The 27,669-nt window shown below is 62.3% G+C and overlaps 2 protein-coding genes across 6 annotated transcripts; one reads left to right on the forward strand and one right to left on the reverse strand.

The window, feature by feature from the left end:
* Nucleotides 1–895: 895 nt before the first annotated feature.
* Nucleotides 896–18,529, forward strand: STK11 (serine/threonine kinase 11). 3 transcript variants are annotated; one of them, XM_027970177.2, is made up of 10 exons: nt 896–2,273; nt 9,766–9,849; nt 10,413–10,502; nt 10,985–11,117; nt 11,201–11,337; nt 12,037–12,164; nt 13,997–14,198; nt 14,381–14,574; nt 16,500–16,718; nt 17,492–18,529. In XM_027970177.2, exons 1-9 carry the CDS (start codon nt 1,984–1,986, stop codon nt 16,700–16,702), a joined length of 1,461 nt encoding a protein of 486 aa, XP_027825978.1. In that variant the 5' UTR covers nt 896–1,983; the 3' UTR covers nt 16,703–16,718; nt 17,492–18,529. The 3 variants fall into 3 exon arrangements, with proteins under 3 accessions (XP_027825978.1, XP_004008823.1, XP_042106411.1); XM_004008774.5 differs by having other exon boundaries at nt 14,141–14,198; XM_042250477.1 differs by lacking the exons at nt 16,500–16,718; nt 17,492–18,529 and adding an exon at nt 14,672–14,960 and having other exon boundaries at nt 14,141–14,198.
* Nucleotides 18,365–27,172, reverse strand: CBARP (CACN subunit beta associated regulatory protein). 3 transcript variants are annotated; one of them, XM_027970174.3, is made up of 10 exons: nt 27,069–27,172; nt 25,202–25,307; nt 24,975–25,114; nt 24,694–24,758; nt 24,202–24,346; nt 23,871–24,042; nt 23,503–23,640; nt 22,856–23,066; nt 21,466–21,649; nt 18,365–20,393 (listed from the first exon to the last, which is right to left on the reverse strand). In XM_027970174.3, the coding sequence occupies exons 2-10, from the start codon at nt 25,298–25,300 to the stop codon at nt 19,331–19,333; spliced, it is 2,217 nt and encodes a 738-aa protein (XP_027825975.1). In that variant the 5' UTR covers nt 25,301–25,307; nt 27,069–27,172; the 3' UTR covers nt 18,365–19,330. The 3 variants fall into 3 exon arrangements, with proteins under 3 accessions (XP_027825975.1, XP_042106403.1, XP_042106404.1); XM_042250469.2 differs by lacking the exon at nt 27,069–27,172 and adding an exon at nt 25,682–25,838; XM_042250470.2 differs by lacking the exon at nt 27,069–27,172 and having other exon boundaries at nt 23,503–23,599; nt 23,871–23,966; nt 25,202–25,838.
* Between the last annotated feature and the right edge of the window lie 497 nt (nt 27,173–27,669).

Raw genomic sequence — 27,669 nt, forward strand, 5'->3', positions numbered from 1 at the left:
CCCCCAAAGCCACAGCAATCCGCTTTCTGTGGGTCTTTTGAGAATCTGATGAAAGTCCTAGATGTCCCCAAGAACACACACAAGGACACACTCAATTTCACGCATAGATTTAGGCAGTCCACAGGTGTCAGGCTCAAAACTCGCAGCCTGGAGCCCAAATCTGATGGTGTCAGACAAGCAGTTTGTTCTGGCAAAATAAAAAGTGATAAAAAACAGACAGGTAGAAAAACCCCACAGGCCCGGAGGAATTTTCAATTTCATCAAGCCCTAGTATTTTACCATCTCTGTATTTTTCATCCAAAGCACTTTGCTGGCACTATGCCCCGTGAGATTCTTTAGGGTAGAGACGGTCCAACGCACTTCTCGCCCCGTCTGGCCTGAGAAACGCTTAATAAAGGCTTTCTGCCTTCAATTGGCCACTTTCGGCTACTTTTTGACCCTTGACCTCGCTTCAAACGAGATTTCGGGGGACAGGCCCTAGCAGGCGCCCACCAGCATCTGTTAGCCGCATCCGGGCCAGCGAGGGCTGCGCTGCCCCGACTCCCGGTTCCGAGGTGACCCTCGGCCTTTGCGAACTCCAACCCCAGCCTTCAACCCCTCCCAGGTCAACGCCACAGCCTCACCTCCCAGCGCCTGCTTCCCGCCCCCTCCACTTGACGGGCGTCTCCGCGGGCCAATGAGCGAGCAGTAACCACCCCTGGGACGGGGCCGAACGAGAACCAATCCCCGCTCCGGGGCCCGCCCGGGTCCAAATGGCCCAATGGGCGGTGGCGGTAGGGTTCGCTGTGGGGGCGGTGCTGGTAGGTTTGGCCAACGGGCGTGCACGTCGGCGCCGCGGGGGGCGGGCCCGCGGCGGGCGTGCGGCGGAGAGGCGGCGCAGGGCGGGGGAGGAGGTAAACAAGATGGCGGCGGCGTGTCGGGCGCGGAAGGGGGAGGAGGCCCGGGGCGCCCGCGACTGAGGCGGGGCGCGGCGGTAGCGGCGGCGGGCGCCGGCCGGCAGAGCGGCCGCCTTGCATGGGCTGGGCCCCCGCGCCGCCCCGCCTGCTCCACGCGCGCGGCGGCCGCGGCGCGATACGCGCCGCCCGGGCCCCGGCAGCCCCGGGAACCCCGGTCCGGGGCCTGCGGCCTGCGCCGCCTGGGCTGCCCGGAGCCCCGCGCGCCCCACTGTCCGCGACCGACGGCGTTCGGGCGGAGAGCGATCGAGGGCTGCCGTTTGGGGCGGGGCGCCCGCCGGGCCCGCGCGGTCGCTTGGTGTCCCGGGCCGGTGTGCGGGCGCCCGAGCGGCGGCTGGTTCGGACGAGCCTTACTCTTTGCAGCCGGCGGGCCCCGGGCAGCTCCGGCGCTGGCGGGAGCCGGCCGAGCTGGACGAAGGTGCCCCGCGCGCTCAGGATACGCACCTGCTGGCGTCTCAGGCGCCCCAGACGGCGGGAGACGCCCCCGAGCTGCGCGCCCTGCTCCCGGCAAAGCTCACCTGCCCAGCTCCGGGAGCCCCAGAGCTGGCCTGCGCGGGGCCCCGGGCGCGCGCCATGGCCCGCTGGTAATGGACGGAGCGGAGAAGACTCGGCCCGGCCGCGTCCGTGTTCGTTCGAGGGTCTAAAGTCCCTGGAGGATGACCTAGCACTTCCCAGCCCCACCGGCCTCCCGAGGGCCCCCGTGGACGCGCCTGCCCGCCCCAAAGCTCCGAGGTCGGGCGGCCCCCAAACTTGGGACGCTGCGCACGCCCGCCTGCCCGGGCTCTGGACCAGCCGCGCCTTTTGAACTTACGTTCAGTACAATCGTTTCTTTTCCAAGAGGGTTTTCCTTTATTATTATTATTTTTTTCCTCTCTTATTTTTTCGATTTTGTTGACTTTATATTTTGGAGAAGGGAATTTTGAGGTGGGACGGAGGTGGGGAGAAACAAAAGGAAGAACCGCTCGCTCCCCGTGAAGTTCACAAAGGGGATAAGGGACCGCCTGCCGGAGTCGGAGGCCTGGAGTTCAGGATGGAGGTGGCGGACCCGCAGCAACTGGGTATGTTTACAGAGGGCGAGCTGATGTCGGTGGGGATGGACACATTCATCCACCGGATCGACTCCACCGAGGTCATCTACCAGCCCCGCCGCAAGCGGGCCAAGCTCATCGGAAAGTACCTGATGGGGGACCTGCTGGGGGAGGGGTCGTACGGCAAGGTGAAGGAGGTGCTGGACTCGGAGACATTGTGCAGAAGAGCCGTCAAAATCCTCAAGAAGAAGAAGTTGCGGAGGATCCCCAACGGGGAGGCCAACGTGAAGAAGTAAGTGCGGGCTTCCTGGGTGGGGACGCGCGCCGCAGGGCGGTCCCCTTCTTCCCCCTTCCCTCCCTTCCTCTTCCCTTCTCTCGGTTACTTTCTTCCGTCCGAGTCGACCAGCCAGAAAGAGTCCTGGGCATCTCTTGGGGGACTTCGGTAAAGTCAGGATCGCTCGTTGCGGCTGGGCGTCCTGCCCTCGCAGCTGCTGCGGGGCCCTCCTCGGAAGGGGGCGCCCCTCTCTCCCTGTGCCCTCTTAGCTGTCCGGAGGGCTCAGATAACCGGCGGAGGCGGCCAGCGTTGGTTTAGCTTCGGAAAACCAAAAGCAGTTGGGTTCCGAAAGGGCTCTGTCTGCCGCCGGCAGGTTTCCTCCTAGCGTGAGGCTGTTACTAGGGCCGGAACACGCCATTTGTTTACCCTGTTGGAGGGCGAAGCTGCGGTTGCCAAAAATAATTGTTTGCACCGGTTTATCAGTCTGCAGGGGCGAACTTGGCCCTTTCTCACTCGCCTGGGATGTGCCACAGGACACATCCACGATTTGCAGGCTCGGTGGCTTCTGAGAAGTGGGGGTCGGCTTGTGTCCAGACAAACTTTTTACACAGATTTTTTTCCCGCGCCTGTCTGGCCATAGGCATCCCCAAGGCGGTGGGAGCCCTGCCTCCGTCCTTTTTGCTGGTTCTGGGAGGGGGCACCCTTTCCTTATCTCTGCTGCCTGGGGATCCCACCCTACCCCAGCCCAGGGCTCTATCTAATGGGCCAGGCGGCAGGACTGGCTGGTGACCTTGGCCGGTCCTGGGAGTGCTGCTCCCTGATCACTCTCACCCCTCCTCCCAGCCCCCCTGCTCTCCGGGCAGTTTGACAGTGAGTGCCCAGCTGCCTCTGTCTGCTGTGGGACACCTGGAGAGCAGGGCAGTGGGGCCAGACCGGCTGCGGACCGTGTCCCAGCCACGGACCCCCAGCAACGGCAGGACCAGGCATCCCAGGGCCAGCCCAGCCAGTTCTCTGTGCCCATCTGCCACCTGCGTGGTGAGGGTTAGGCAGGGGCCACTAGTGTCCTGGGTGAGACAGGCCAGGGGACAGTGGGTGCCAGTGCCCTCCTGCAGGCTAAGTTAGGCCACACTTCTGATCCAATCCCCACTCCCTGTTTCTCTGAGTCACCTTTTCTCCTTAATCCAGAAGTGTATGGGGGAGAGGTGACCCTCAGGCTGCCAGTTGGCCACCACTGCGGTTTGAGGGGCAGTGGGCTTCTGGATGCTGCTGGCAGAAAGGGAATCCCCCCACACACACATTTTCTCCAGGGCTGGTCCTTGTCCTCCTGGCTCGTCTTAGGCCTCATCCCTTGGTCTGTCCCAGGAGTGGGGTGCTGGACTCTTCCAGCCTGGACAAGCCCTCCTGGATGGAGTTGGCGCAGGTCACCCTAGTGTCTGGTGCCTTATGCTTTGCTGCATCCCAAGCTGGGAGGGGCCAGGCTCATTTCCAGCACCAACTGATATTTGGTTAGGGCCGCCCCAGCCACTGCTGGCCATCCTGGGGGCTTCAGAGAAAGTGGGGGACCAGAGGCGTGCACCCGAAACATCTGCAGATGCCCCACCCTGAGATGAGGGAGAGGTGTCAGGTGGATGAGTGCCCAGTTCTTCCAAAGGGTGACGCACACCTGAGGAAGCCCCTCCCCATCTGCAAATGTATGTGCCCAAGGTCAAGATAGAGGGCGATCACCACCCAGGATTCCCTCCTGCTTGGCCACCCAACGGAAGATCACGGCTTGCAGTTCTGGTTTCCTGAGCCATCAGCTGTGGTCTCAGGAACTGTGGAGACAGTGTCCATTGGAGGAAACCTTGGGGAGGCTGAGCCTGGGGAGGCAGGGTGGTTGGCATCCACGGCCACCTGGGGGTCGCTGTGAGGTGCCACAGCTGCAGGGTCGGGCGCTTTTGTCTGTCTCAGCCCCAGAGGCACAGGTCTCCCCCTCTTGGAGCTCAGCTTTGGCCTCGTGCTGGCCGGCCACCTGCGGGCTGATGCTGAAAGGGCCTGCTGGGTGTGTGCCTTCAGGTTAGAACCCCTGCACCTCCTTTCTGAATGTTGTGAGGGTGAGCCCTGCTCTGAGCACCCTGTTCCCTTGTCCTGAATCCTGACGATACGTGCTCTGTGCGGGTGCTCAAGCAGGGCCCCAAGATCCAGGCTTCTGGGTCAGCCTTGCCGGCAGGCAGCTACAACGGAGAAAAAAGGCTCCTTTGTCTTGGAGAGACTTAATAAACTCAACTCCAGACTCTTCTCATGGAGTGAAGTGTCCGGAACTTTCCAGACAAACCTCAGGAGTCCCGCAGCTCCAGTTGGGATGGGATGCATCCCTTAAGAAATGCAGTGTGTGACAGAGGAAGTCTCCCCTCCTGTGGCTCCTCCCAGGAGGGCTGCTGTGGTTTGTGCTTGTCCCTCTTTGTTCTTTTTTTTATGTGTGTAAGTCACTCAGTCGTGTCTGACTCTGTGTGACCTTATGGACTGTAGCCTGCCAGGCTTCTCTGTTCGTGGGTTTTCTACTGGAGGGTATTGCCATGCCCTTCTCCAGGGGATCTTCCCAACCTAGGGATTGAACCTGGACCCCCTGCATTGGGAGCTTGGAATCTTAGCCACTGGACTGCCAGGGACGTCCTGCTAACTTGTTCTTGTTGTAGAATAGGAAGATTCAGAAAAGCATCAAGAAGTGAAAAAGAAAGCAGTCGTCGTTTTAACATTGACACCTTCGAACTTCTCTTTACCAATCCAAGGACTTTTTAATGAAAAGGGTCATTTTCTATGTAAGTTGTATCTGCTTGTTTTTCTGGTCAGCCACAGAGGCCACACTGCTGCCTCTCTGGCCAGGGGCAGCCCTGGGGCTTCATGCCTGTACATCTGGTGGGTACATACCCCTCTGCCCCGACCCCTGGGAGGGCAGGTGGGCCCAACTCACAGGATTCTCGCCTGTCACAAGGTCCTATTCTTTGTGGGCTTTTCCATCAGCTGTTGAGAAGCAGGGACAGTCTCCGTGCTCCCGCCCCACATTCCCTCTGTAAGAGTGCAGCTCAGGGCCTATGCCTGCTGTGTGCCAGGTGCATGTGCTTGGTGAGCTGTGCAGAGCTGGGACTGGCAACTTGGGGCCCTGCCAGCCTCCTTCCTCATCAGTGTTCCTGGTGCTCTTGCCTTGCGTCCTGGCCCAAGTGCCCAGTGCCAGTCTCCAGGCTAGCAGTGGTGACTGGTGGGCTCTTGGACCCGAGGGTAAGTGGTTGGGATTGTAGCCTAGCCTGGACTTTCCTGGCCCTCGTTCCCATCCCAAGTGGCCTCTGCCAGGTCCTGGCATCTGCTGGTACCCCCACTACCCAGGTATTGGTAAAGCTTCCTCCCTGAGGCCAGCTGGCATCACCAGGGCACGGCTGCTCCTTGAGGCACCCAGGATCTCATTTTACATCTTGACTGAGAGGTGACTATATGCAGTGAAGCTTGGGGGCCATAGGGACACCCCAGGTTGGGGTGTGGGGGACGCTGGCCCCTCACCCAGAAGCCTGTTGGAAGTCACAGCCCAGTCGCCCATTATCGTGTGTCTACTATACAGCTGGAGGTGGCATGTTCTCTGAACAGCTTTAGTGAGACACGTTTTATATGATGTGAAACTCAGCTGTGAGCAGGTAACTCAGGGTCAGGTACTTTCCTGGAGAGTGCGACCACAACCTATCTCTAGTTCCAGAACAGTCCATGTCCCAAAAGGAAGCCCCATCCCCATCAGCAGTCACCTCTGCTCCCCCTCGCAGCCTCTGACAACCAGGAACCCACTCTGTGTTTGTGGATCGGCATGTTCTGGACATTTCCCATCAGTGTAATCACACGGTATGTGTTCTGTGTCTGCTCCTCTGGTGTCCTCAGGTGCGTCCACGTGGTAGCAAGTGTCAGAGCTTCTGATGCTGCCCTTGTGTGTGTTTTGGGGGGGGACGTGTATCTGACCCCCTCAGTGGATGTGTGGGTCATCTACTCCTGTTGCCCATGTGTGTTGACATGTGTATCCATCCCCATCAGTGGACATAGGGGTCATCCCCTGCTGATGCCTATTAGGAATTGTGCTGCTCGGCAGTTGTGCAAGCACACATTTGTGTTGAACTTCACTTTTCTTGAGTTTCTCCTCATTTTCGTCTCTTGCCCCTTGCCACATGATTGGAAGCAGCAGCAGAAGGACCGAGGGGTGAGGGGGTCTTACTCAGTGTCCCTCGGCCAGAGCAGCCATCACCCCTTCCTTGCTCTCTGTGGACCCGTCAGCATCTAGAGGGAACGAGGTGGCAGGTCCCAGGGCCCTGAGGGGGCTGGCCATGGGGGCAGCTGCCCTTCTCTGTGAACTCCAGTGCTTTAGGACCCGGCTCTTTCATTGCCCTCTGCTTGTGCGTGGTCAGCAAGCCCACCCCGGGTCCACTCTGCTCCCAGCACCACAGGCAGGTCCCTGCGATGCCCGCCCTGAGCAACTGCGGCTGGACCGGAAGGCTTGCTTCCTCTCATTTCACTTCCTGCATCCTGGCTGAGCGCCCGGCTTTCCTCTTTCTTTAAATAATGGTTTTCTTTTTCTCTGGCCAGTGGTGCTATTCCTAGGTGACGGGAACATCTTGGCCCCTGCAGTGCATGTTTCGGGGATCCTCCTGCATCCCCTCACCCACTCGGAGTGTGTGTCTGTGCTGTCTCCACCGCAGTCCTGGCCTCGTGGGTGTGCAGTTCCCTTCTCTTAGAGTTTGACACTGTGACCCCTTCCCTGGTGTTGTGTGGCCCCTTTTTGGTGTTGACAGCAGGCTCACTCCCTCGGGAGGCTGTGATCATGTTGATTGAGGGCCCTGCATAGGGCCCTCCCTCCAGAGCTGGCTTTCCTGACGTGGGGTGGGGGGTAGTGCTGTCCACTGCCTGGGGGTCCCTCCCGCATTAAACTTTTCCTGCAGAGGAGTCTTGCCCCTGTGGCAGTGGGCGGAAGGGGAGGCTTGGCCGGGTGGATGGTCCTAGGATGGGTACTCATGGCACAGAAGGCAGAACCTGGGCTTGTCCACGCCTGGGCAGGCCTGGGGCACCACCGCGCGTGTGGTTGGCAGCCACATCTGAGTTTGGAGTCTTTGCACACTGGGACTGGTGGCTGCTGCTTGAAACCTGGCTGTGAAGCCTGCTTCCCCGAGGTGGGCACGTGTTGGCTCAGGTGTCAAGGGCTCCTTGTCTCCACACGTGGGTTTATGTAGTGTCTCTTTGGATGGAGAGGGGACAGGCGTTCACCTGGGCTCTCCTGTTGCCACGGAAGTCACGGTCTGGGTTGGGCCCTCCTTCGTGTCTCCCTTCCCGTGTCCAGCAGGAAGGCTGATGAGGATGGTCACCTGAGCTGTCTCCATGCCTCAGGAGTTCGGTCTGCACTGGGCCCTGTGTCCCATCCCCGCCCCAGCCTGTAGGCTCTCTACTGAGCTTGCCACCATGTGCCGCTTTCCCCTCTGGGCTGCAAATCCCGTCCCCGCGGTGGGTGCCCTTGCTGGCCAGTTAGCCCAGCAGGCATCAAACACTGAGGGAGTTGCCCCGGGACCCCTTCCTGGGGCCCTCTCTCCTGGCATCTCTGCAAGGAGCTGCTGTATACTCTGACCAGGCAGCACTTGGCAGAGACCCCTTAAGGCCTCGTCACAGCTGTCAGGACAAAGACTTCCATTTGGGCAGCCTGGGGTGTCTACCTCTCTGTGGGATAGAAGGGGTGGAGAACTTAAAGGCAGGGGAGGGGCCCTGAGTCACCATGGTTGAGCTCTGGCCCTGGGGAGCTGGCAGCAGGCTGGGAGTCAGAGCTATGAGGTGATGGGGGAAGGAAGCCTGGGAGCACAGGGCCACTGCCGACGAGTGCTGACGGGCCTGGAGCGTCTAAGGGGACCCCCCAGGACAGGGTGCTCACGGACCCAGTGCCTGGCACACGGCAGCCTACGAAGGCCCATTGCAGGAGTGAGTGGGACCTACTGGTTCACACTAGGTCCAGGCTGGGCAGGTTGAGGGAGGCCCTGCCAGAGCCAGGCTGGGGAGTCTGCTCCCACCCACCAGGACTCACCATACTGCCTTGTTCCCAGGGACACCCAGAGATACTGGGAGACATCATGGTGGTTGTGTCACAATGTAGGGGGATTCTTCACGTCAGAGTCTGCTCCCCATATACACACAGAGCCTGCACAACCAGGGTCAGTGCCCAGGTGGAGCTGCTGTGTGTGTGGTCCCTGCTCACGCTGGACAGCAGGCTAAACACCTGGTGGTCAGATGGTGTGAACCCAGGGCCCAGCCTCTGAGTCACCTCCCCCCGCTTCAGTTCAGAGGAGAATTTAGATGTGCAGCCTCGGCCTGGAGGGGACCCTGGGCAGGGACGGAGCAGCCAGTGGGCTTGCGAGAAGCCACTGTGAAGCTGTGTTTCCTCCTGCGAGTGGAGGGCCTCCTGTGCACTGGTTCTGGGGAGCGGCGGCTCTGGTGCCGGGCCATGATCCGCGTGGAAGGAGGGCCTTACACTATGAGGGCCCAGGATCGTGCACTGGTCTGTGAGGGTGGGGTGTGGGTTTTCTGGAATAGCTGACCTTTTCATGAAATGTGGACAGTGGGAGGGGTAGGAGCTGAGTCTCAAGAGGACAGGCCCTCACCTGCCCTGATGTTCTTATGTATCACACATGGGCTTCCTGGTGAGGACTTTACAAAACCTTTATTGAGGTATCACTCACATATCATGCAGTTCCGTGGCACTTGGTATCTTTTTAGTAATGGTCATCTCTGTGTAGGTCCAGGACATTCCATCACCCCAAAAAGAAGCCCTGTCTCCTCTGTCACCTATCCTCTCCCCAGCCCCTGACAACCAGGAACCCACTCTCTGTGTCTGTGGATCAGCCTGTTCTGGACATTTCCCATCAGTGGGATCACACCCTGCGTGTCCTGTGTCTGCTTCTCTCACCAAGCATTGTGTTCTCAGGGCCTGTCTACATGGTAGCAAGTGTCAGGGCTTCTCTCCTTTTCAGGGCTGAGGGATGCTCCTGGGGGTGGAGGGACACTGGCAATGTGTTCACCCTTGGGCTTCCATGGATGGTGCTGCCATGAGCACATGTGCACAGGTCGCGTGTTCTCAGTCCTCCAAGGCACATACCCTGAGTGGAGGTGCTGGGTCAGCTGGTGACTCTGTTTAGCATTCTGCAAAGCCTCCTCACAGACCTCTGACTTTTCCCCCTTCCCTACCACCGGCTCCTGCAGGGAATCCTCAGGAGCTGCACTGGCAATAGGTTGGGGGTGGAAAGGGCTGTCTCTGGAGTCCCAGTTCCCACACCCCTTGTGCTGCCCCTGTGTGCCCTTGCTGTGGTCTCCGTGCATCTTCAGTCCAAGTGTTGGATGTCCCTGGTCTTGTTGCCGTGTTGAAGCCCTGCTGGGCTCTGGCAGACCTGGCACCCTCCGTGCGGTGCCTTCCACATGGTGGGTGCGGCCTGGCTGCCGGGACTCAACTGACTACCCGTCCTCTCTTCAGGGAGATCCAGCTGCTGAGGAGGCTGCGGCACAGGAACGTCATCCAGTTAGTGGATGTGCTGTACAACGAGGAGAAGCAGAAGATATATCCTGCAGGGGGTGGGGAGGTGGGCATATTGTCAGTCTCCTTGGCCTTCCCCTCTCCTCTTGGGCTGCGACTCCCAGAGGCTAGGTCTAGGGGCCTGGTGTCCTGCTGAGGGGTCTGTCCCTGACCCACTGGATCCAGAATGACTGGGCTCTTCTCCACAAAGAGGTGTGGCTGGGGGGCCTCGACCTGACCCTGGCTCCCACCCTTTCTCACTCCCTCCCCCTCCCCCCCACAACTTCAGCCTTCTCTTCCCCAGGGGCCCCATGGGCCTCTATCCCTCGCTCCCCTGGGGGCAAGGCTTAAGCTCCTCCTTGGGATGAAACAACCAGGGGCCTTCATGCTGGGCTGTGTGGGCTGAGCCCAGAGGCAGCACCGAGCTCCACAGGAAGGCCCTGGAGGATCCGTGGAGGGGTGGGGATCCACTGCAGTGCCCATGATCCCTCCCGGGTGCTCCCGCTCACTGCACTGGTGCAGCCCCACCCCCAGCATTTGTCTGTGTCCCAGGGTCTGTCCTGTTCAGAGCAGGGTGCTTGCTGCATATTTTCCTTAGCACAGCCCACGTACATGGTGATGGAGTACTGTGTGTGTGGCATGCAGGAGATGCTGGACAGCGTGCCCGAGAAGCGCTTCCCTGTGTGCCAGGCCCATGGGTGAGTGAGCTCAAGCCCCGCCGGTGCCCCCGCCCCTGCAGGTCACTCAGGGCCAGGGCCTTAAAGGACCTGGTCCTATGTTCAGAGAGCTTATTCTGAGCATGAATGAGATGGAAGTTCAAGTGTGTTTTAAAACTCAGGGCTTTGGCGCCCAGTTTGCGACTGTGTAGCCTGGCTGCTGTGCATGCCCTGCCGCAGGCAGCCCACCAACTCCTCTGTGCACATGCACTGCCCTGCATGCCCGTTGCCTGAGGCTGTGGGGCCTCCTGGTGCTGGGGGAGCCCCTGACTGGGCCTCACTGCCCCAAGGCCAAGTTCTCCTGGAGAGTCAGCCCCCAGTTGCTTGTAGGACTAGCTGGCCTGTGGTAGGAGGGGACGGGGGCAGGGGCGGTGAGCAGCATGGCTCTTTCCAGGCCAGAGACTAGGGTGACAGCACAGCCCAGGTGGTTGGCCTGAGTGGTGGTCACAGAGCTGTGCCTGCAGGTACTTCTGCCAGCTGGTGGACGGCCTGGAGTACCTGCACAGCCAGGGCATCGTGCACAAGGACATCAAGCCCGGCAACCTGCTGCTCACCACTGGTGGCACGCTCAAGATCTCTGACCTGGGAGTGGCTGAGGTGCGTGGGGGCCCCCGGGGTGGACGGGGCATGGGGTCCAGCCCCTGGGGCCACTTCCTAAGGGCTACCTGGCGCTGCCACAGGCACTGCACCCGTTTGCCGAGGATGACACGTGCCGGACCAGCCAGGGCTCTCCAGCATTCCAGCCACCTGAGATCGCCAATGGCCTGGACACCTTCTCTGGCTTCAAGGTGGACATCTGGTCAGCGGGAGTCACGCTGTAAGTGCCCTGGGCCTGGTCCCTTTAGCCCAGGGTCTCTCTACCTCACCCACCCCAGCCCCAGGCACTCGGTTCAGACTCTAGGCCTTCACGACCTGCCCCTCCAGGCAGGTCCCCTATGTCTGGGGAAGCCATGGAGCCAGGGTCAGGAACTCCTGTGGGGAGGGGCACATGCACCGGGACCAGCTGTTCTCTTGCCCACCTCGGCCTTGTGCTGGTGTTCCCCTGCGCGAGTCACCCATCGCTGTTCGGGCGAGGCTTTCTGTCCTGACTCTTGGGGCTGAGTTCTTAAAGATACCACGAGTCGCCAGTGATGCTTGGCTCCCACCCAGACTGCCTTGCAGGCGTCTATCCCTCCATAATCCCAGCAGCAGCGAGGAGGCATGTGTTCTCCTGCCCAAGGCAAGTTGGCGCTGCAGCCCCATGCGGCAGCCAATGGTCTGGGCGAAGAAGCATCCGTTTTATTCCACTGAGAGCTCATTGACAGATGTCCCCTGACCCATCCTGTTAGAGCGTGCAGTCCAGTGGCTTTCCGTGTCTTCACAGTGAGCCAGCAGCACTGTGTGTTCAGACCATTGTCCTTACATCCCATCCCTGCAGGGGGTGGGGGGTGTGTATGTGCACTGGGGGTGGGGGAGTGTGGCAGAGGCTCCAGGGCCACAGGGCAGGCTCTGACTGGTCTGTCCTCCCGGGCCACAGCTACAACATCACAACAGGCCTGTACCCGTTCGAGGGCGACAACATCTACAAGCTGTTTGAGAACATCGGGAAGGGGGACTACACCATCCCGGGGGACTGTGGGCCCCCACTCTCAGACCTGCTCAGAGGTGAGGCCCTCAGGGTGAAGGCCAGGCTGCAGGTGTGGGGGCACCGAAGGGTCTTCCATAGACCACTGGCCTCTTGAGAGCTGAGCCATCTCTGTGCCGCAGCCGCCTGCCCCCGCCCTCCCATATGGGAGGTGGGCACAGCCTAGCCAGGCTTGGAGAGCAGCCTGAGTGGAGCGTGGGAGGGGTCGCTGGCTCCTTTGGGCTCTGCCACCTGCCCTGGGTCTTGGTTCCACCCTGTCCTGATTACCCATCCCTATGGGAAGTAACAGTGAGGGGGGGGCGGTCTCCTGCAGGACCTCTTTCTGCTGCAGTTCCCAGGCTGCTCAGCAGGTGGCACTGTCTCCGCACACAGGGGCCTGACCCAAAGTGGCCCCCATAAAGCCACATCAGCATCCTGGGGTTTGGCTGAAATTAGTGTTTTATGTTTTTGTACACCACACATGGCTTATGGGATCCTACTCCCTGACCAGGGATTGCACCCAGGTCCACAGCAGTGAAAGCGCAGGGTCCTCACTCCTGGACTGGCAGGGAGCTCCCTGGTGAAGTTAGTTTTGATGATACAGCACATCCAGGATATCGCCTGTGTGACTGGTACCGTCCTAGGTCCTCTGCCCACAGACCCCGGGCCTTGTGTAACTGACCTGATGCCCGGCTTTAATCCGTGCTTTAGCCTGTATGTGGCTTACAGATGAACAAGCAACTTCACAGTCCTGCATGGCTCCAGAGCCTCCTGATGATGGAATCACGCCAGTTCTCTGGTTGTTAGTGAAGGTGAAGTGAAGCTGAGCAGCTGCAGTTCAAGTGCTCTGCAGTGGTGCAACCCAGTCCTGCCCTCTGCATCAGGGCCACCCTGGCAGCCAGGCACTGGGGTCCCCCCCCTCCCAGGGTCTTATTGGAATGTGGGAGGTGACAGCAGCACCAACTCAGACCTTGCCCTCCCTGCCCAAGTGTTCCTTGAAGGCTCATGGCCCAACCCCCCCCCCACACACACACACAAACCCCCAGCTCTAGCAAGGACTGATGTTTCAGACCCTCCTTCCTTCAACGGGGACTGATGGGTTGGAGTTCTCTCAGTTTTAAGCTTTCTTTGCTCCAGTGACACAGATGATGACCTGTTATTGCCTTCACTGTCATAAACACTTGAAACAGTCCTAAGTTAGGGGGACTTCCCTGCTGGTCCTGTGGTTCCAACTGCAAGTTCCCAATGGAGGGGGCCCTGGCTCAGTCTCTGGTCAGGGAACTAGATCTCATGCCTCACCTAAGACCCAGCGCAACCAAATAAGTAAGAAGCAGCCCTAAGTCTGGCTGATGAGATGGCGGAGGGCATTGGTGTCCCTGTCCCCCAGGTCCAGGCAGTGTCTTGTCGTCTCTGCCTGGGCCTGCCTAGAGGTCTTGCATAGCTGGGCGGCGAGCCTCCTGCCCACAGGTCTCTGGAACACCGCCCCAGCCCTGCCCTCGCTCTCCCACAACAGGGCTGTGACCATGACCTTTCCTCTTCTGCACCACTCAGGCTCAGCTCTGAGTGCCAGCATCCCCAAGTTGCACTTTTCTGAGAACAAAACCCAGCAACACCTACAGGGCTGCCTTGCCCCTTCTGCATGTCCAGGTCCCGGCCAAAGGCCTTCACAGAGGTTCTAGGGTGTGTCCCTCTGGAGGCCCCTGGTTCTCCTCCTGCTGCGTTGGGGATTTGGGGTTCCAGTAGGAATTGCCGGTCATCGGCTTTGCTGGCCAGAGCCGGGCAGGCACTGCAGGGTCGACCCCTGTGCTTTGTCTTCCTGGGATGTGTGGACAGGTTCAGGATCCCTGGGGTGGGCTCTTGTCCTGTGTTCCAGCCTGCTCCGGTGTCCTTCCTGACCTCGCTTTGCAGCGGGGGCGGGGCTCCGCTCACACGCGCCACGCCCTCCGCCCCCACCCCTCCCAGGCAGGGGCGGGGCCTCTGCCCGCGCTGACCCCGCCCCCGGCTGGTCTCCTGGCAGGGATGCTGGAGTATGAGCCGGCCAAGCGGTTCTCCATACAGCAGATCCGGCAGCACAGGTGAGTCCTTGGCCCGGCTGGGTGCTGGAGGGGGAGGGCGAGGTACAGGGATCTTGCCGGCTCAGTCTCTCCTGTTGGCCCCACCCTTCTCCATCTCTGCACGCTATGTAGTTCTCTGTGGGCATTGAGGGTGGGCCCATGTGGGGAGCCAGCCTGGACACCCTGATGCCCTGCTCCCACAGCTGGTTCCGGAAGAAGCACCCACCAGCGGAGCAGCCGGTGCCCATCCCACCCAGTGCAGACTGCAAGGACCGGTGGCGGGGCATGACAGTGATGCCCTACTTGGAGGACCTGCACGGCTGTGCCGACGATGTGGACGACGAGCTCTTCGACATTGAGGACGACGTCATCTACACTCAGGACTTCACAGTGCCCGGTGAGCCCCGATCGAGGGGAGGGCCGGGGGCTCTGCCCGAGGGTCCGGTGGCCCTCTTGGCGCCAGTGCCCTGCTGATGCCTGGCCTTCTTCCCCAGGTGGCGAGGAGGCGTCTGAGGCAGGGCTTAGAGAGAGAGGCCCACGGGAGAGCCCGTGCTCAGAACTTTCTGGAGAGGAAGCTGAGGCCAGGGCCTTGGAAGAGCTCCAGGCAGAGCCCAGGACCTAGTGTAGCACCGCCCTGCCCGCGCCCTGTGCACCATGGGCTCTCGCTGACCCTGCCCAGGGTCTGAGGGAGGCTGGGCCACTGCCCCACCACCGTGTCTGCCGTTCTGTGCTGCCCCGGGGCTGGTTCCACTAGCTCTGCATAAAGGTCCTGCCTGCATCGTGTGTGAGGTCCTGCTTACCTCCTCCTGGCTCGTCGGCCAGGGCTTGGGTGTTTTCTGTAGAAAGAGCCTGTGTGCAGGGTGGGCTGTGGGCACGGACCCAAACTCCCAGGACATGTCAGGCCTCTGGTGCCCATGGTGGCTGGCTGTAGTTATTTCCCACTGGGGTCTTGGGGTCAGGTCAGAGACCCTGCTCTGGGAACCTCGGCCACAGCCCAGTCCAAAGTCAGGCCTCCTGGACCTCTGTCCCTGGCAGGATAGGATCAAGGTGTTCTCCTTTGGGAGGCACTGGGGCTCTGGAACAGGTGTCTGGCTGGCTGAGTGTGGACCCTGCTGGGCCCCCCAAGTCCCGCTGGGCACTGACTACATGCTGTCCCTTCAGGCCTATACCAGAGGCCTGGGCTACTTTTCCTGCGTACGGAATGTTTGTCCAAGAGCAGTTCTCTGGGTCCAAGCTAGACCCCTAGCCCAGAAATGTCCCTACTCCAGATGGGGGACAAGCATGCTTCAGGATCAGGCAGCTGCCCCTTGCTGAACTGCCCTAGGCCAACGGCAGGCTGTGTTGGGGCTGCTTCTGCTCCAGTCCCATCTTATGATCTGCTCACCAGGGTCTCCCTGGTTTGTCCCTCGTCCTGCCACCCACCCTGAGGGGTTTTGCTTGGGCCAGTGCCCTTGGTGCCTTGAGGGCAAGTGGAGCAGATTCCTTGCCTGCCGGCCACCCCCCAGCTCTGGTTGCTGTGCTGGAGGCTGAACCCTGATGGTCTGAGCAGCGCTGTGGTACTCGGCGCCCTTTCAGCTCCCTCCCCCATTAGAGCAGGCTCCTGACACCCGCCCACCCTGCCATGCTCTTAGAGTTCTCACCTGAGTTGCTGCCTGTACACATGCCTAGGGGACTTCTGGCAAGGTCCAGAGGCTGAGTCAGGCCCCAGATGCGGCTGGTGGAAACTCATTCCTATGTGAGGACCAGACAGGTTTGAGGCAGCTGTGGTGGTTTCCTGGTATTCACGGGAGGAGGGTGTGCTGTGGTCAGCATGGGCTCCTGCACCCCTCCCTCAGCCTGCATGCAGCAGGGCCCCAGGACCAAGTGAGGGCTGGCAGGCCGTGCAGGAAGGCATGGGGTATGGAAGGCGCCCGAACCTGCCTCTGTCTTCTTTTGTGCCTGGCACGGAGAGCCAGGGTGGGCTGTTTCGAGATACTGAGTCCGAATGCCTGGCCCGAGTACAGCCCTTTGTATTCCACAGGGCCCAGTGGGCTCTGGCCTTCACCCAGGTGAGAGAGCTGAGGCTCAGTTCCCAGGCCTCTGGTCCTCCACCACATTCCCACTCACCTGAGTGCAGAGCCCTGCTCACAGCTGAACGGGCAGGTGAGCGTGGGCTGACTCTGGTCGGTTGGTTCGAAGGCCCGCCCTCCCGTTCCCTGGATGAGGCCCTGTGGCAGGTCAGATGGGACAGGTGGTGGGGGCCCTGGGTCCGGGCAGGAATGATGCAGAGTGTGTGTGCTTTGGGATCCCCAGTCAGCACACTCTGGCCCTCTCCCCTTGAAGGTCAGGTTCTGGAGGAGGAGGCTGGGCGGAGTACACAGAACCGGGTCCTTCCCAAGGCTGTGTGCGTGAATGGCACCGACGCCACCCAGCTGAATACCAGGTCGAGGGCAGAGCGCCGGGCCAGTGCCGCCTCCAACCCTGCCCGCAAGGCCTGCTCGGCCAGCAGCAAGATCCGCCGGCTGTCGGCCTGCAAACAGCAGTGAGGGTGGCTGCCCGCAGGTAGGATGGGACCGGGACCAGAGGGGTTGGGGGTGGAGTGGGGAGGGCACATCGTGGACACTACTGTCTTGGTTTGTGTCACTGTTCCTGGGGTCTGGGTTGAAGTTGAAGGAAGTCACTTTCTGCAGAACACTGGCTACTTGGTGTGGGGCAGGGGCTTGGTGGGGGTGTGTGCAGGAGGAGGGCCCCTCAAGCTGACAGCCTGTTTTGCAGACCCGAGGGGCTTGCCTCCTGTCCAGCCCAGGCTGCTCCTGGCATTGGAGGAGTTTGGGGAGTGGGGGGGTGCAGGGGGCTGTGCTCTGACTGAGGTGGTCGTTTGTTCTCCCTGTTCCCTCCTCCCAGCCCTGACCACCCAGTCCACAAAGGGCATTTTGGGTGGGCCTCACGGTTGCTTCACCCCCATTGCCACTCAGGATATGAGCAGTGGGTTGGGGGCCTGAGGGTCCAGCCCCTGTCCATCCATGCCGCCTCTCCCCGGGAGCTGCCCCTGAAATGGCCCCCACAGAACTTAGTGCCGGTATCAGAACCAGTCAGGTAGGGTAGAAGCTCTTTGCAGGGAGGCCTGGATCTGTGGCACAAGGGCCCTCCTTAATCCCATTAGGCGACCAGAGATTGCTGGGGTGGCCCCTTCCCTGGCCAGTGGAGCTGTCTGACAGCACTGCATGACTAGGTCTCCATTTCCCCACCCTCTGGAGGGATCCAGGGAGAGCATGCTGCCTGTGATACAGGACCTTGCTTGGCCCAGAAATGACCCACCTGTGTCCTGGTCTCAGTCCGTCCCCAGGAGCCCGGCCAGGTCCTGCTCAGTCTTCCCGTCGACAGCTGGTCTGCTGCCCACCGCCCAGGAAGGCTGCCACAGTGCCCTCTGTGCTGACTGCTCCTCTGGAAGCCAGAGGGTCCTGGAGGGCTGTGGCTGGGGCACAGCAGGGACTGGGATCTGGCCCGCCCTCGGTGGCCGGTGGACACGACCTCCTGCTGACTGCAATCCTGTGCTGAGCCCCTTCCCCCAGCTAGGGGAGGAGGGAGAGGGCCCGGCGTGGCCCCATGCCAGCCTTCGCCATGCACTTTACGTTGAGACTACTGGTTCTCGTCCACCCCAACTCCTGTTTTTACTCTGCCACTGGTTAGCACCTCCCACACCTGGTGATGTGTTCGTATCAACCACAGCCGCAGCGGGATGGGCATGACGCACAGGCCTGCCTACCCAGATGCATGCCCATGCCCAAGGGAACCAGGTGGCCTCCTTGTGTTTGTTGTTTGGTTGGTTCCTTTCTATTTTTATTTTTTAAACAAAAAATAAAACAGGTGGATTTGAGCTGTGGTTGTGAGGGATGTTTGGGAACTATGGGTGGCAGCATGCTGTCAGGGGATCTGAGCCTGAGCCTGGGTCCCTTTGTGGGTCCCACAGTGGAGGGGCTGGCCGGGCTACCTGCTGGAGACCTGGACCTCCTAGGCATATTTGCTTTTAGCCATGCTGGATCTCTCTGCTCTCAGCGGGAGCCCAGCCTCCCCAAAGCTCCCCGGGCCCCTCTGCTCAGCCCAGGGCCCACAGCTTCACAGCATCGTGGCTAGAGGGTGCCTCATCCCCTTCTCCCCAAGACGTCTGTGCTCTCGGGTCCCCAGAAACAACCCAGAGCAAGCAAGAGTATGCAGTAAATGTTTATAATCAACCAGAAAACAAAACACAAACTTCATCACCGGATGGTACAGACTGCAGGAAGCTTCGGAAGGAGGGGCGGGGCAGGGTGACTCGGCCGCTGGCGAGGGCTGCCCCATATTTTGGCAATAAATAAAGCTTGGGAAACTTGAAACCTTGACCATTTGGGTTTTATGTCTCAAACACTGACTGGTAAGTCCTGGCGGCTCTTTGGACGGAGCGGTTACAGTTACGGGGCGTGTGGCCTGCTCAACATGCGGAGGGCGGGTGTAGGGTGCAGACACTAGGAAGGAGTGAGGTGGGAGGCGAGTGCAGGGCTGGGGGCGGGGCAGCGGTTATTGCTGGGGGAGTGTGGGGGTGCGGACTGCCGCGAGCACTCGCCGCGGTGAGGTAAACGGCTTCGAAGGGTTGGTGGCTGCGGCCCGAGCTAACCTCCCAGCGAGGGACGGCTCAATCAAGAGATGAGTTTCGGCGCCCTGCGGTCCCTGCGCTGTGTCTTGGCGCAAATTGCGGCGCGTGCGCTTCGAGCGAATCTCGAGGCCTCATTGGCCTCTGGAAGAGGCGCTGTGCGCATGCGTGTTGCGCAGTAGGCCCGTATCACACCGTCTGGATGCAAGCCCTGCGCATGCGCTTCCCGTAGCTATGTGCCAGAGACGCGACGCCGTGTGCTTGGCAACCCCCATCAACACCCCGAGGCTACAGTCTGGGGCCAAGGGAAGTTGAGTGTGGCCCTCAGGACCCCAAGGTGAGAATCCGCCACACTCCCTCTAATCGACTCTACGAAGTGCCTGGAGGGGACTGTGCGTGCGCTCGTTGGGGCGCCTGGGGAACCGCGCTGGTGCTCCAGGCCCGCGGTCCCAGCACAGGCGCGCCGGGGCGTCACACCCCAGGTATGTCCGGCACCGGGGCCCCGCCGGTGCCGAATAAGCTGACGAGGTGGGCGCGGGGCGCAGACTTAGACCGGGCTGTGGTCAGGGGAAGTGGGCGCGGCTGTGGCCAACGCAGGGGCCACGGCGACCGACTGGGTCAGCCGTGGTGGGAAGAGCCTGTCGTCGAGGCTGGCCGCCAGCTTGTCCAGCAGCGCACCCGGGGTCCCAGCGCACAGGCCGGACCCCGGGCATCCACCACCGGGTTCCTCCTCGATGACGGGAATGGAGGACGTGGCCGGGTCGTCGCCTGCTCTGCCGTCGGGTGGGCAGTCGACACTGTCTCCACGGCGCAGGGGTGCGCGCGCGGGGCGGGGGGCACCAGATTGGGCCGTGGATGGGGTGGAGGGCGCAGCGCGTGCTCCAGGGTCGCTGTGCTGCCGGCCCCGCTGCTGCCACTGCTTGCGTGCATGGGGGTGCGGGTGCGCGCGCGCCCTATGGCGCGCTGCGGCAGACAGGGCGTCGTCGAAGTGTGGGTCGTGGCGTAGAAACTCGTGGAATAGCGCGTCTGTCTTCTCGTCGATGCTGTAGTCGCGGCGCGGAGCGCGGCGAGGCCAGGCACGCGGGCTGCGGGGACGGACGGGTGTCTCTGGCGCGGGGCTCTCGAAGCTGCAGCCAACAGTGGCCTCGCGGCCTGCACTCGTAAAGGAGGAGCGCTTCTCGGGCGCGCTAGGGGGCCCATCATCCCCCACGCCGCGGCCTTCGATGCTGGCATAGCCGCTGTCCATCTGCAGCAGCTTGCGTGGTCCGCCCGTCTCTCCATCCGCCGGCCGCGGCGTGGGTGTGGGTGGTGGCGAGGACGGTGGAAAGACGGGTGCGGCGCCCCCGGAGCCCGAGCCCGAGCTGTCGCCACTGCGCACCGAGTCACGGTCGTTGCCGCTGCTGCTGTGGTCTGAAGAGGCAGCCGCGTGCAGCTCAAGCGAGGCGCGCAAACTCCAGATATCGCGGTAGATGGTCGGGGCCTGCTCGAGCCCCGCGTCTCGCTCTCCATCTGAGTCTTGTAGCTGTTCAGGCCCCGCGATGATGCCACGCTCTAGGGGGGACTCAGGGCTCGCTCCTCCTGCAGCGCTAACCTCCTCGGCGGCCTCTAACCTGCAAATCAGGCCGCAGTCAGGAGGCTGCATTGGGCCCCCTCCTTACCCCCAGCCCCGTGTCCCCTCCCCGCCCCCTCCTGACCACCCTGCTTCTCGGTCCAGGAGGATGGGCACAGGTGGGAACCCTCCAGGCTTGGCCGGGCTGTGGAAGATGATGTTTCTGAGTGCTGCCTGTCCACTTTGGCCTGGATGCTCTTGGGTTAACCCGGAGCCGTCCTGGCGCCTGCCAGTTCAACCAGGGCCTTACAGCAGAGATGGGAGGGAGGTTCAAGAGGGAGGGGATATATGTATAATATGTATATCTATGGCTGACTCATGCCGATGTATGGCAGAAACCAACATGATATTGTAAAGCGATTATCCTTCAATTAAAAATAAATAAAATGTTAAAAGAAAATGTGACCAGGGCATCCACTGGAAGTGCAGGGGGTTGGCCCCTCACCCTGACAGAGTTAAGGCTCTTCTCAGGAGATGCCTTCTTAATAAGAACTTCGTGTACCAAGCGGTTGCTGGGGTTGGATTGGACCAAGTGGAGTCCAACTGAGCCTGGACACCTGGGTGACCCCCCCAGGGGGCCACCCCAGCTCCCCCACCACAGATTGACAGGGACCCAGGAGGAAGATAACACATAGAAAGTGTTGAACTCCCCGACCAGGAAGCACCCAGGACTTGGAAGCCTGCCCTGCTCCTTGGGTCCAGTTGTCCGTCCTGCTGACAGGGGCCCAGAGTTTCCTGAGAGTTGCCCTTGGGCTGGGGGAGAGGGTGGCACCCCCAGAAATGGTCACAACAGTTTCTGAGTAGCAGCTGTCCAGCCCCAGGAGCACCAGCAAGTGGGAGGTATCCTGGGTCCACAACAGAGACCTTCACGCCCTAGGCTTCAGCAGGAAGCAGTGGTTCTCTCCCACTTCCCCTCTGCGGTCCGTGCTGGAGAGATGGCCCCAGTGAGGTAGCCTCCAGGAGACTGTGGAGCCAGAGGGACTCGACCGCCCATCCTCGGGGCCACCTATGAGGGATGGGATGGGGCAGGGGCCCACAGGTCCACCCCAGCACCTCTATCTACTGAAAAATACCTGCCGAGACTGGGGGGCGGGCTGGTGGGGCTGGCCAGAAAGGGACGGGGGCTTGGGAAGACCATGGTGTCGCCCGCGCTGGCAATATACTGGATGAAGTCCACGTGGGGGGCATCCCCTTCCTCCTGCTCCATGCTCTCGCTGGCTGCCCGCTGCCGCTGGAAGTGGTGTCGCTTGGGGGAGCCTGTGCAAAGGAAAACCAACCACCTGCCTAAGCCCCTCCTGGCACCAGGCCCACTGCCCACATCTGAGCCAGGCCAGCACACACCAGCCTGGGCCAGGTGAGTGTCTATCCCACCCTGTGGTACAGCTGGGAAACCAAGGTGCCAAGGGCTGGAAGACCAGGACCGAGCCCGGCGGCCGGGGTGGGCATGGGTGAGGTGCCAAGGCAGCAGGCAGGTGTGGCCAGAGTTAGGACTTGTCCTGGTCATCAGGTAAGACACCACTTGGCTGAAGGGTGAAGGTAAGGCCAAGTAAGGGACAGGAGAGGGGGAGAGGTGACGCTCTCTCCTGCCAGGTCCAGATCCTGCCTCACTGGTGGGCCAGGGAGACCTGGTGGTAGAGCCTCAGGGGTACAGATGGTAGTAACCCAGCAGACAGGTTCTGCGTGCTTCCTGCGTGCATTTGCCTATAATCACCTCTTTAATTACACCAGAGGCCTAGCTCCACCTAGGCTCCCAGTGGGGCAGCAGGACAAGCCCTCCCCTCCCCTTCCCAGCCAGGAGCACTCAACCAGAAATCAGCCCTCCCTCGCCCCATGGCGCTGAAGCCTGGCTCCAACAAGGGGACTCGTGCTGTCCCTAATCCCCTCACCCTGCCTCCTGGCACTGGGACCAAGGGCAGTAGGTGCCCTAGCAGCCTGGCCCTGCTGAGCTCCAGTGAGCAGCATTGGTCCCGGGAGTTGGTGCCACACCCGCCACCGCCACTCCCCCACCTGTATGGCCCTTGGGTTGAGGTTTAGAAGCCCTGTGTCCAGGGCACCATGAGCAGGGATCTGCAGCATCAAAGGCCCACCACTTGTGGTTGTAAATAAAGTTTTACTGGCACACAGCCATACTATAGTACATGTCATCTAGCACATCTCTAGTACATCTCTCACTAGCACAGCAAACTGACTACAGCGCCAGAAACACACTGTACGAGGCCTCAGGGGAGAAGCTCACTGTTGTCCGCTCCAGCTGGACAAGCCTTGGCTTTACTGGGGCACTGTGTGCAGCCCCAGGTCATCCTCCTGACCAGCTCATGGGCCAGATGCCCACTGGTGAGCAAATGATGCTGGCCAGTCTGGGGTGGGGACTGGGGACCACCTCCCCCCGCCCCCAATGGTGCAGAGCCACCTGCTGCTCCACATCCCCCTGGGACTCACTCGCCACCAGGGGCTGCAGCTCACCTCTTGTGTCCAGACTGGACGCCCGCTGGCTGGGCTCCAGTTTCCATTTCTTGACCTTGAAATAGGGGCTGGCCCCATCCAGGCTAGCATGGCGCCTCAGGCGGGTGAAGAACTGCAGGACGGGGCCTGGCCCAGGGCCTGGGCCCGCCTCCCCAGGCCCTGCTGCAGCCCCCTGCACACCAGGCTTGGTGCTCCTGGCCCCAGTGTCCAGCTGTGAGAGAAGAGAGATGCTCTGAGACCTGCTGACTCCTCCCTGCTGCCCAAGTGCCCGCCTTGCTTGGGCCACTTGTCACTCACTTGTAGGGCAGAGGAAGAGCAGAGAGCTGGGGCTGGGTGGGGGCCACGCTAAACCATGGGGGCTGGGCCTCCCCTCAACTCCCAGACCCTGCCTGAGAGGTTCTCCAGGCACAGGCCAGCTCTGTCTTGCTCAGCCCAGAACAGGACAGGGTAGGGGGTGTCCTGTCCCACAGCCTGGGATGGTCCTGACCATGCCCTCTCCAGCTGCTGGACAACCCTGGAGGAGGTGAGCCAGGTGCATGTGGGCCCCATGTATAACCTACCCCTCTTCCTCCCGGGGTGGGGACCAGGAAGAGGCCCATAGGCTGACCCATGCTGGAGGGGGACAGAGGACGGGGGGGAGGCCTCACCGAGCTGCCTTCCCCGGAATCACTGGAGGCCGAGGGGCTGATCTCGAAGTTGGCAGGGCCCACGGCCGAGTTGTAGGGGTCACCTGGCAGGGCGGAGCTGGGGCCCACAGAGCGGCCGGTGAGGGCCTTCCCCGGGGGCTGTGGGACAGAGCCAGGGGGGAGGAGGAAGCAGTGACAGGTCAAAGAGCACGGGTGGGTGATGGGGCGTGCTGGACCCCCACCCACTGGACCTGGCCAGGCCCCACTTCCCACCCTGAGGTGAGGGGCACAACTGGGGGAGGGTGTGGGTGGGCAAGGTGGTGCCTGCTGGGTGGGGGTGGGGTTGTGGTCCCACCCCTGAGCTCCGGGCCACCTGACACCTGACTCACCTGGAATATGGCAAGGCTGGCTTTGGGGGCAACCGTGGGGTGTGGTGTGGCAGTTGCACTGGCCTCGCCAGAGTCGCATTCGTGAATGGTGACGATCTTGAGGGGCGGCAGGTGCAGGTGGGTGAGGCGGGCATTCTTCAGGTGGTGGAAGTCCCCCTCCGTCAGGGTGTACCTGCGCCCAGCGCGCCTGCCTGTCACCTCGGGCAAGCTGGGCCCCCCACACACACTCCAGTGCCCTCTCCAGCCCCACTGTCACTGCCCACCAGGTGCTGGGGAGGGCGGGGGCAGCAAGGCGAGTTCCCAGGTTAGCCGCTGCAGTGGTCCTCCTTACCGGCGGCCCTTGTCCTGCGCCTTCCGACTCTGCTCAAACAGGGCTGCTTCATTGAAGGACACCCGCCGGCCGGTGGAGCTGGTGGACAAGAAGCGCTGGGTCTCGGTGTCTTGACCCTCCGGATCCTCCCCCCTGAACTCGGGGTCTGCGAGGAGAGCCAAGAGAGGATGGGCCACAAGTGGGCCGGCAAGCGGCTAGGGAGGGGAGTGGTTGGGAAGGGAGCACAGAGGGCCCAGCTAACCACCAGGGGCGGGGCAGGGTGGGAGGGTGGACGGGCACTCGCTCATCCACTCACACACTCACTCACGCAGCACGCGCCTGTGAGCACCTACGCGTGGGCTTAAGGAAACAGAGATGAGTCGGAATCGAGCCGCGCCCAGTCTGGTAGGGGAGACAGACAGACACAGATGGTCAGGCGGCCCAAGGGGGGCAGCTGCGGGGTGGCCAGGTGTGGGCAGACAGGCTGGGACAGGGCCTGGCAGGGGGCCTCACCTTGGGCAGGGTGGGCACCGTTGTCCAGGTAGGTGGTGGTGGTCTTCTCTGCTTCCTCTGGGGCTCTGGGGAGCACAGTGAGGGAGCACAGTAGGCCTGAGGACCCAGATTGGCTGCCCTCCCTGGGACCCCAGCAGAGCTCCCAACAGGCAGCATCCCGAGTTCACAGGAGCCTGGGCACTGTCCTTTAGAAGTATGCCTGCATGCCTGCACCTGCTCTTAGGGGGGCTCTCATGGTGACCTGTCCCAGTTCCCCGGGGGGTGGGGAGGGGACTGCGCACCTGTGGAGGCGTCGGTGCGCCTCCCAGCAGCGCCTGCAGAGCAGCAGTGCACCCGACAGCACCGCGAGGGCGCCCCCGACAAACAGCGCCATCACCACCATCAGCAGCAGATAGCTGTCCAGGACTGGGCCGGGCTCTGCCTGCGGGGCCAGCAGGTCAGGGGTCAGGGCCAGTGGGCATGACCTCTGGCAGCCCTGCCCCCGCCTTCCCCCCCATCCCTCACTCACTGTAGGGCGATCCGTGGCGTTGTCCCACGTCGTGGTCAGGGCAACCGTGGCGGAGGTGGTGGAGGCGGCGGCCGTGGCCATGGTGGCCGTGGGCTGCATGATGAGGCTAGGAGGAGGGGTGGGGAGGCGGAGGCAGGGCCTGCTCAGCTCCAGCTCCCGAGTCCCCCCTCCCGCCTTCCTTCCTGGGAGCGGGAGCAGGGGCAGGGGCCCACACAGGGCAGTGACTCATAGAGTGGTGGTGGTGGGGGAGCCCCGAGGCAGCCTCCACCGGCTCGGATCAGACCTCCATGTCCCCATCTTTGAAAAGGAAGAGGCGCGTGCGTACCAATAGCCAACTTCCCCAGCCGGTGGGGCCGGCCTGGCAAGGTGGCGCGGGCTGGGAGCCCTGCCCAGGAGAGGGGAAACTGAGTCCGGAATCAGCTCACTACCGCCAGACCCCAGGGGTCCGGCCTGCCCCATCCGGGGAGCGGGAGGGGCTACCTCGGCTCCAGGAGCCGGCTTCCAAAATAGCCGGGACTCGGACCATCCGCGGGGCTGTCCAGCCAGGGGAGGGGGAGGAGAGGCCGAGCCCCGGGACCCCCAGGTCACGACTCCAGGAGGTTCAGGACTCACTCCGCTCAGAGCTAGTGGGAGTGACAAGGCCAAAGGAGGCGCATCTGTTCCCAACCCTCAAGAATCTGGTTCCCATGGTGACTGAGCTAGCAGGCCGAGCTGGAGGGCGGGGGAGGGGAGGCGGGTTGCCAGGGAGCATTGGGGAGGGGAGGGGACGCGGGGGAGGGAGGCCTCCTACAGGGGCGGCTGGAGCCAGCCCGGGGCGGCAAGATGGCTGCTGCCGCCGCCGCCCGCCGGTGCCGGCCGCCCGCGTGCCCCCGCCGCACCCCTCCCTGCCGGAGCCGGCCGGCTCCACGTCTGCCTGACGCTGGGGGCGCCGAGACAGGAAGGGTCTCAGATCTCAGCAGAGGGACTGCCTGGACGTTGCACCTGACCGCCCTCCCCAACGCGCCCTCTGGGTGGGAAGGACCGGCGGCCGCACTCTGGAATGTCAGGGAACGGAGTCCGGGGCAAGGATGACCAGCAGCTCTGAGTGGGCACTGCGCGCGGCCCCTGCCCACAGGAATGGGAGAGACTGTGCACAGGTTCCAGCGCCCCCAATACATCGGGGTTTTCACCCTACTGGACGAGGGGAGGAGAGGACCGAGGCCCACAGCAGGGGAGGGGCATGGCAAAAGCCAGGTGTCCTCGGCACTTCGGGTCAGAGGCTGGTCGCGGGTCCCCTGCATCCATGGGGGAGGGGGCCCTTCTATGTAGGTCGGGAAATGAGTTCAGGCTAAAGGAGGAGGTGGCAGAGACACAGGGACATTGACAGGAGACCAGGAAAGACAGTAGGAGGCCCGGGGGAAGGGAGATGGGCTTCTAGGGGGCAGTCGGGGACGTGAACCTAGGGCGGAGGTTGGCCACAGGCCACCCTCCGGATCGGGCTCCGGATCGGGCTCGCCACTGCGCCCACCCCCGCGTCCCCAACCGGCCCCGGAGATGGGGATGGCGAGAAGTGAGATGCAGATAACCGACTTCGGGCTTGTCTCAACCTCGGGCTAAGCCAGGGGGCGGAAATGCCACGGCTCTGGTCGAATCTCTCAAGGGGAAACAGGCTGGGGAGGGCGTGGGCGAGGGTCCCTATCCCGGGCGCCGAAGTCCGGGTGCAGAGCGCCGAAGGTTAGCCCACACGCCGACCACGGCTCCTCCGCTCCCAGCCTCCGGTCTCGCCGCCTCGCGGGCAAGGGCCGGAGATCTCTAGCCAGAGCTAGCCATGCGGCCTCGCCCTGCCCCCCGCCCGACCCAGTGCAACCCCAGGCCCGCGCGCGCCTACCTCAGCGCCGGGGTGCGCGGCCCATGGGCGGCGGGCAGGCGGTTGCGCGGCGCTCCCGGCTGGCTCCGGCGCCCGGTAGCCGCGGTAGCAGGAGGAGAATTTATGAATGGAGAACGCGGCGCGCGGGGGAGGTAGGCGCGCGAGGAGGGGCTGCACACGTGATCACGTTGGCTGCTAGCCAGCTCTGACCCGCTCGGTGCTGCCCGATCCCCGGCCGGCCGCCCCCACCGCGCTGGCCACCGCGTCTCGTTTGCTTGCTCCGCGCCGGCCGCCGCCTCTCCTTCCCTTCCGGAGGGGGCGGGGGGCGGAGCCTACGCTCCCGGGCGCCCCCTCCCCAGGCGGAGCCGCCTTCTCCAGAGGCAGCTGAATCTCCGTTCCAGGTCCACGGCGCACGATTCCTCGACCCTTCCCCTGGATCCCAGGGGACGGGGGAATCAAAGGGGTGTTGATCCTGGGGCGCACGACTCCCCCTAGCCCAGTATCCTGGGGGTGCACAGACTCCTCGTCGATGGCTTTCCCAGTTTGGGAGCCTATTGGGTACACAGCCAGGGAGCTCCGGGGCACGGGTCCATCTTTCTTCCCTTGTGTGGGCTGCACTGTC

The sequence above is a fragment of the Ovis aries genome, chromosome 5 (assembly GCF_016772045.2).
Source record: "Ovis aries strain OAR_USU_Benz2616 breed Rambouillet chromosome 5, ARS-UI_Ramb_v3.0, whole genome shotgun sequence".
Taxonomy (NCBI): domain Eukaryota; kingdom Metazoa; phylum Chordata; class Mammalia; order Artiodactyla; family Bovidae; genus Ovis; species Ovis aries.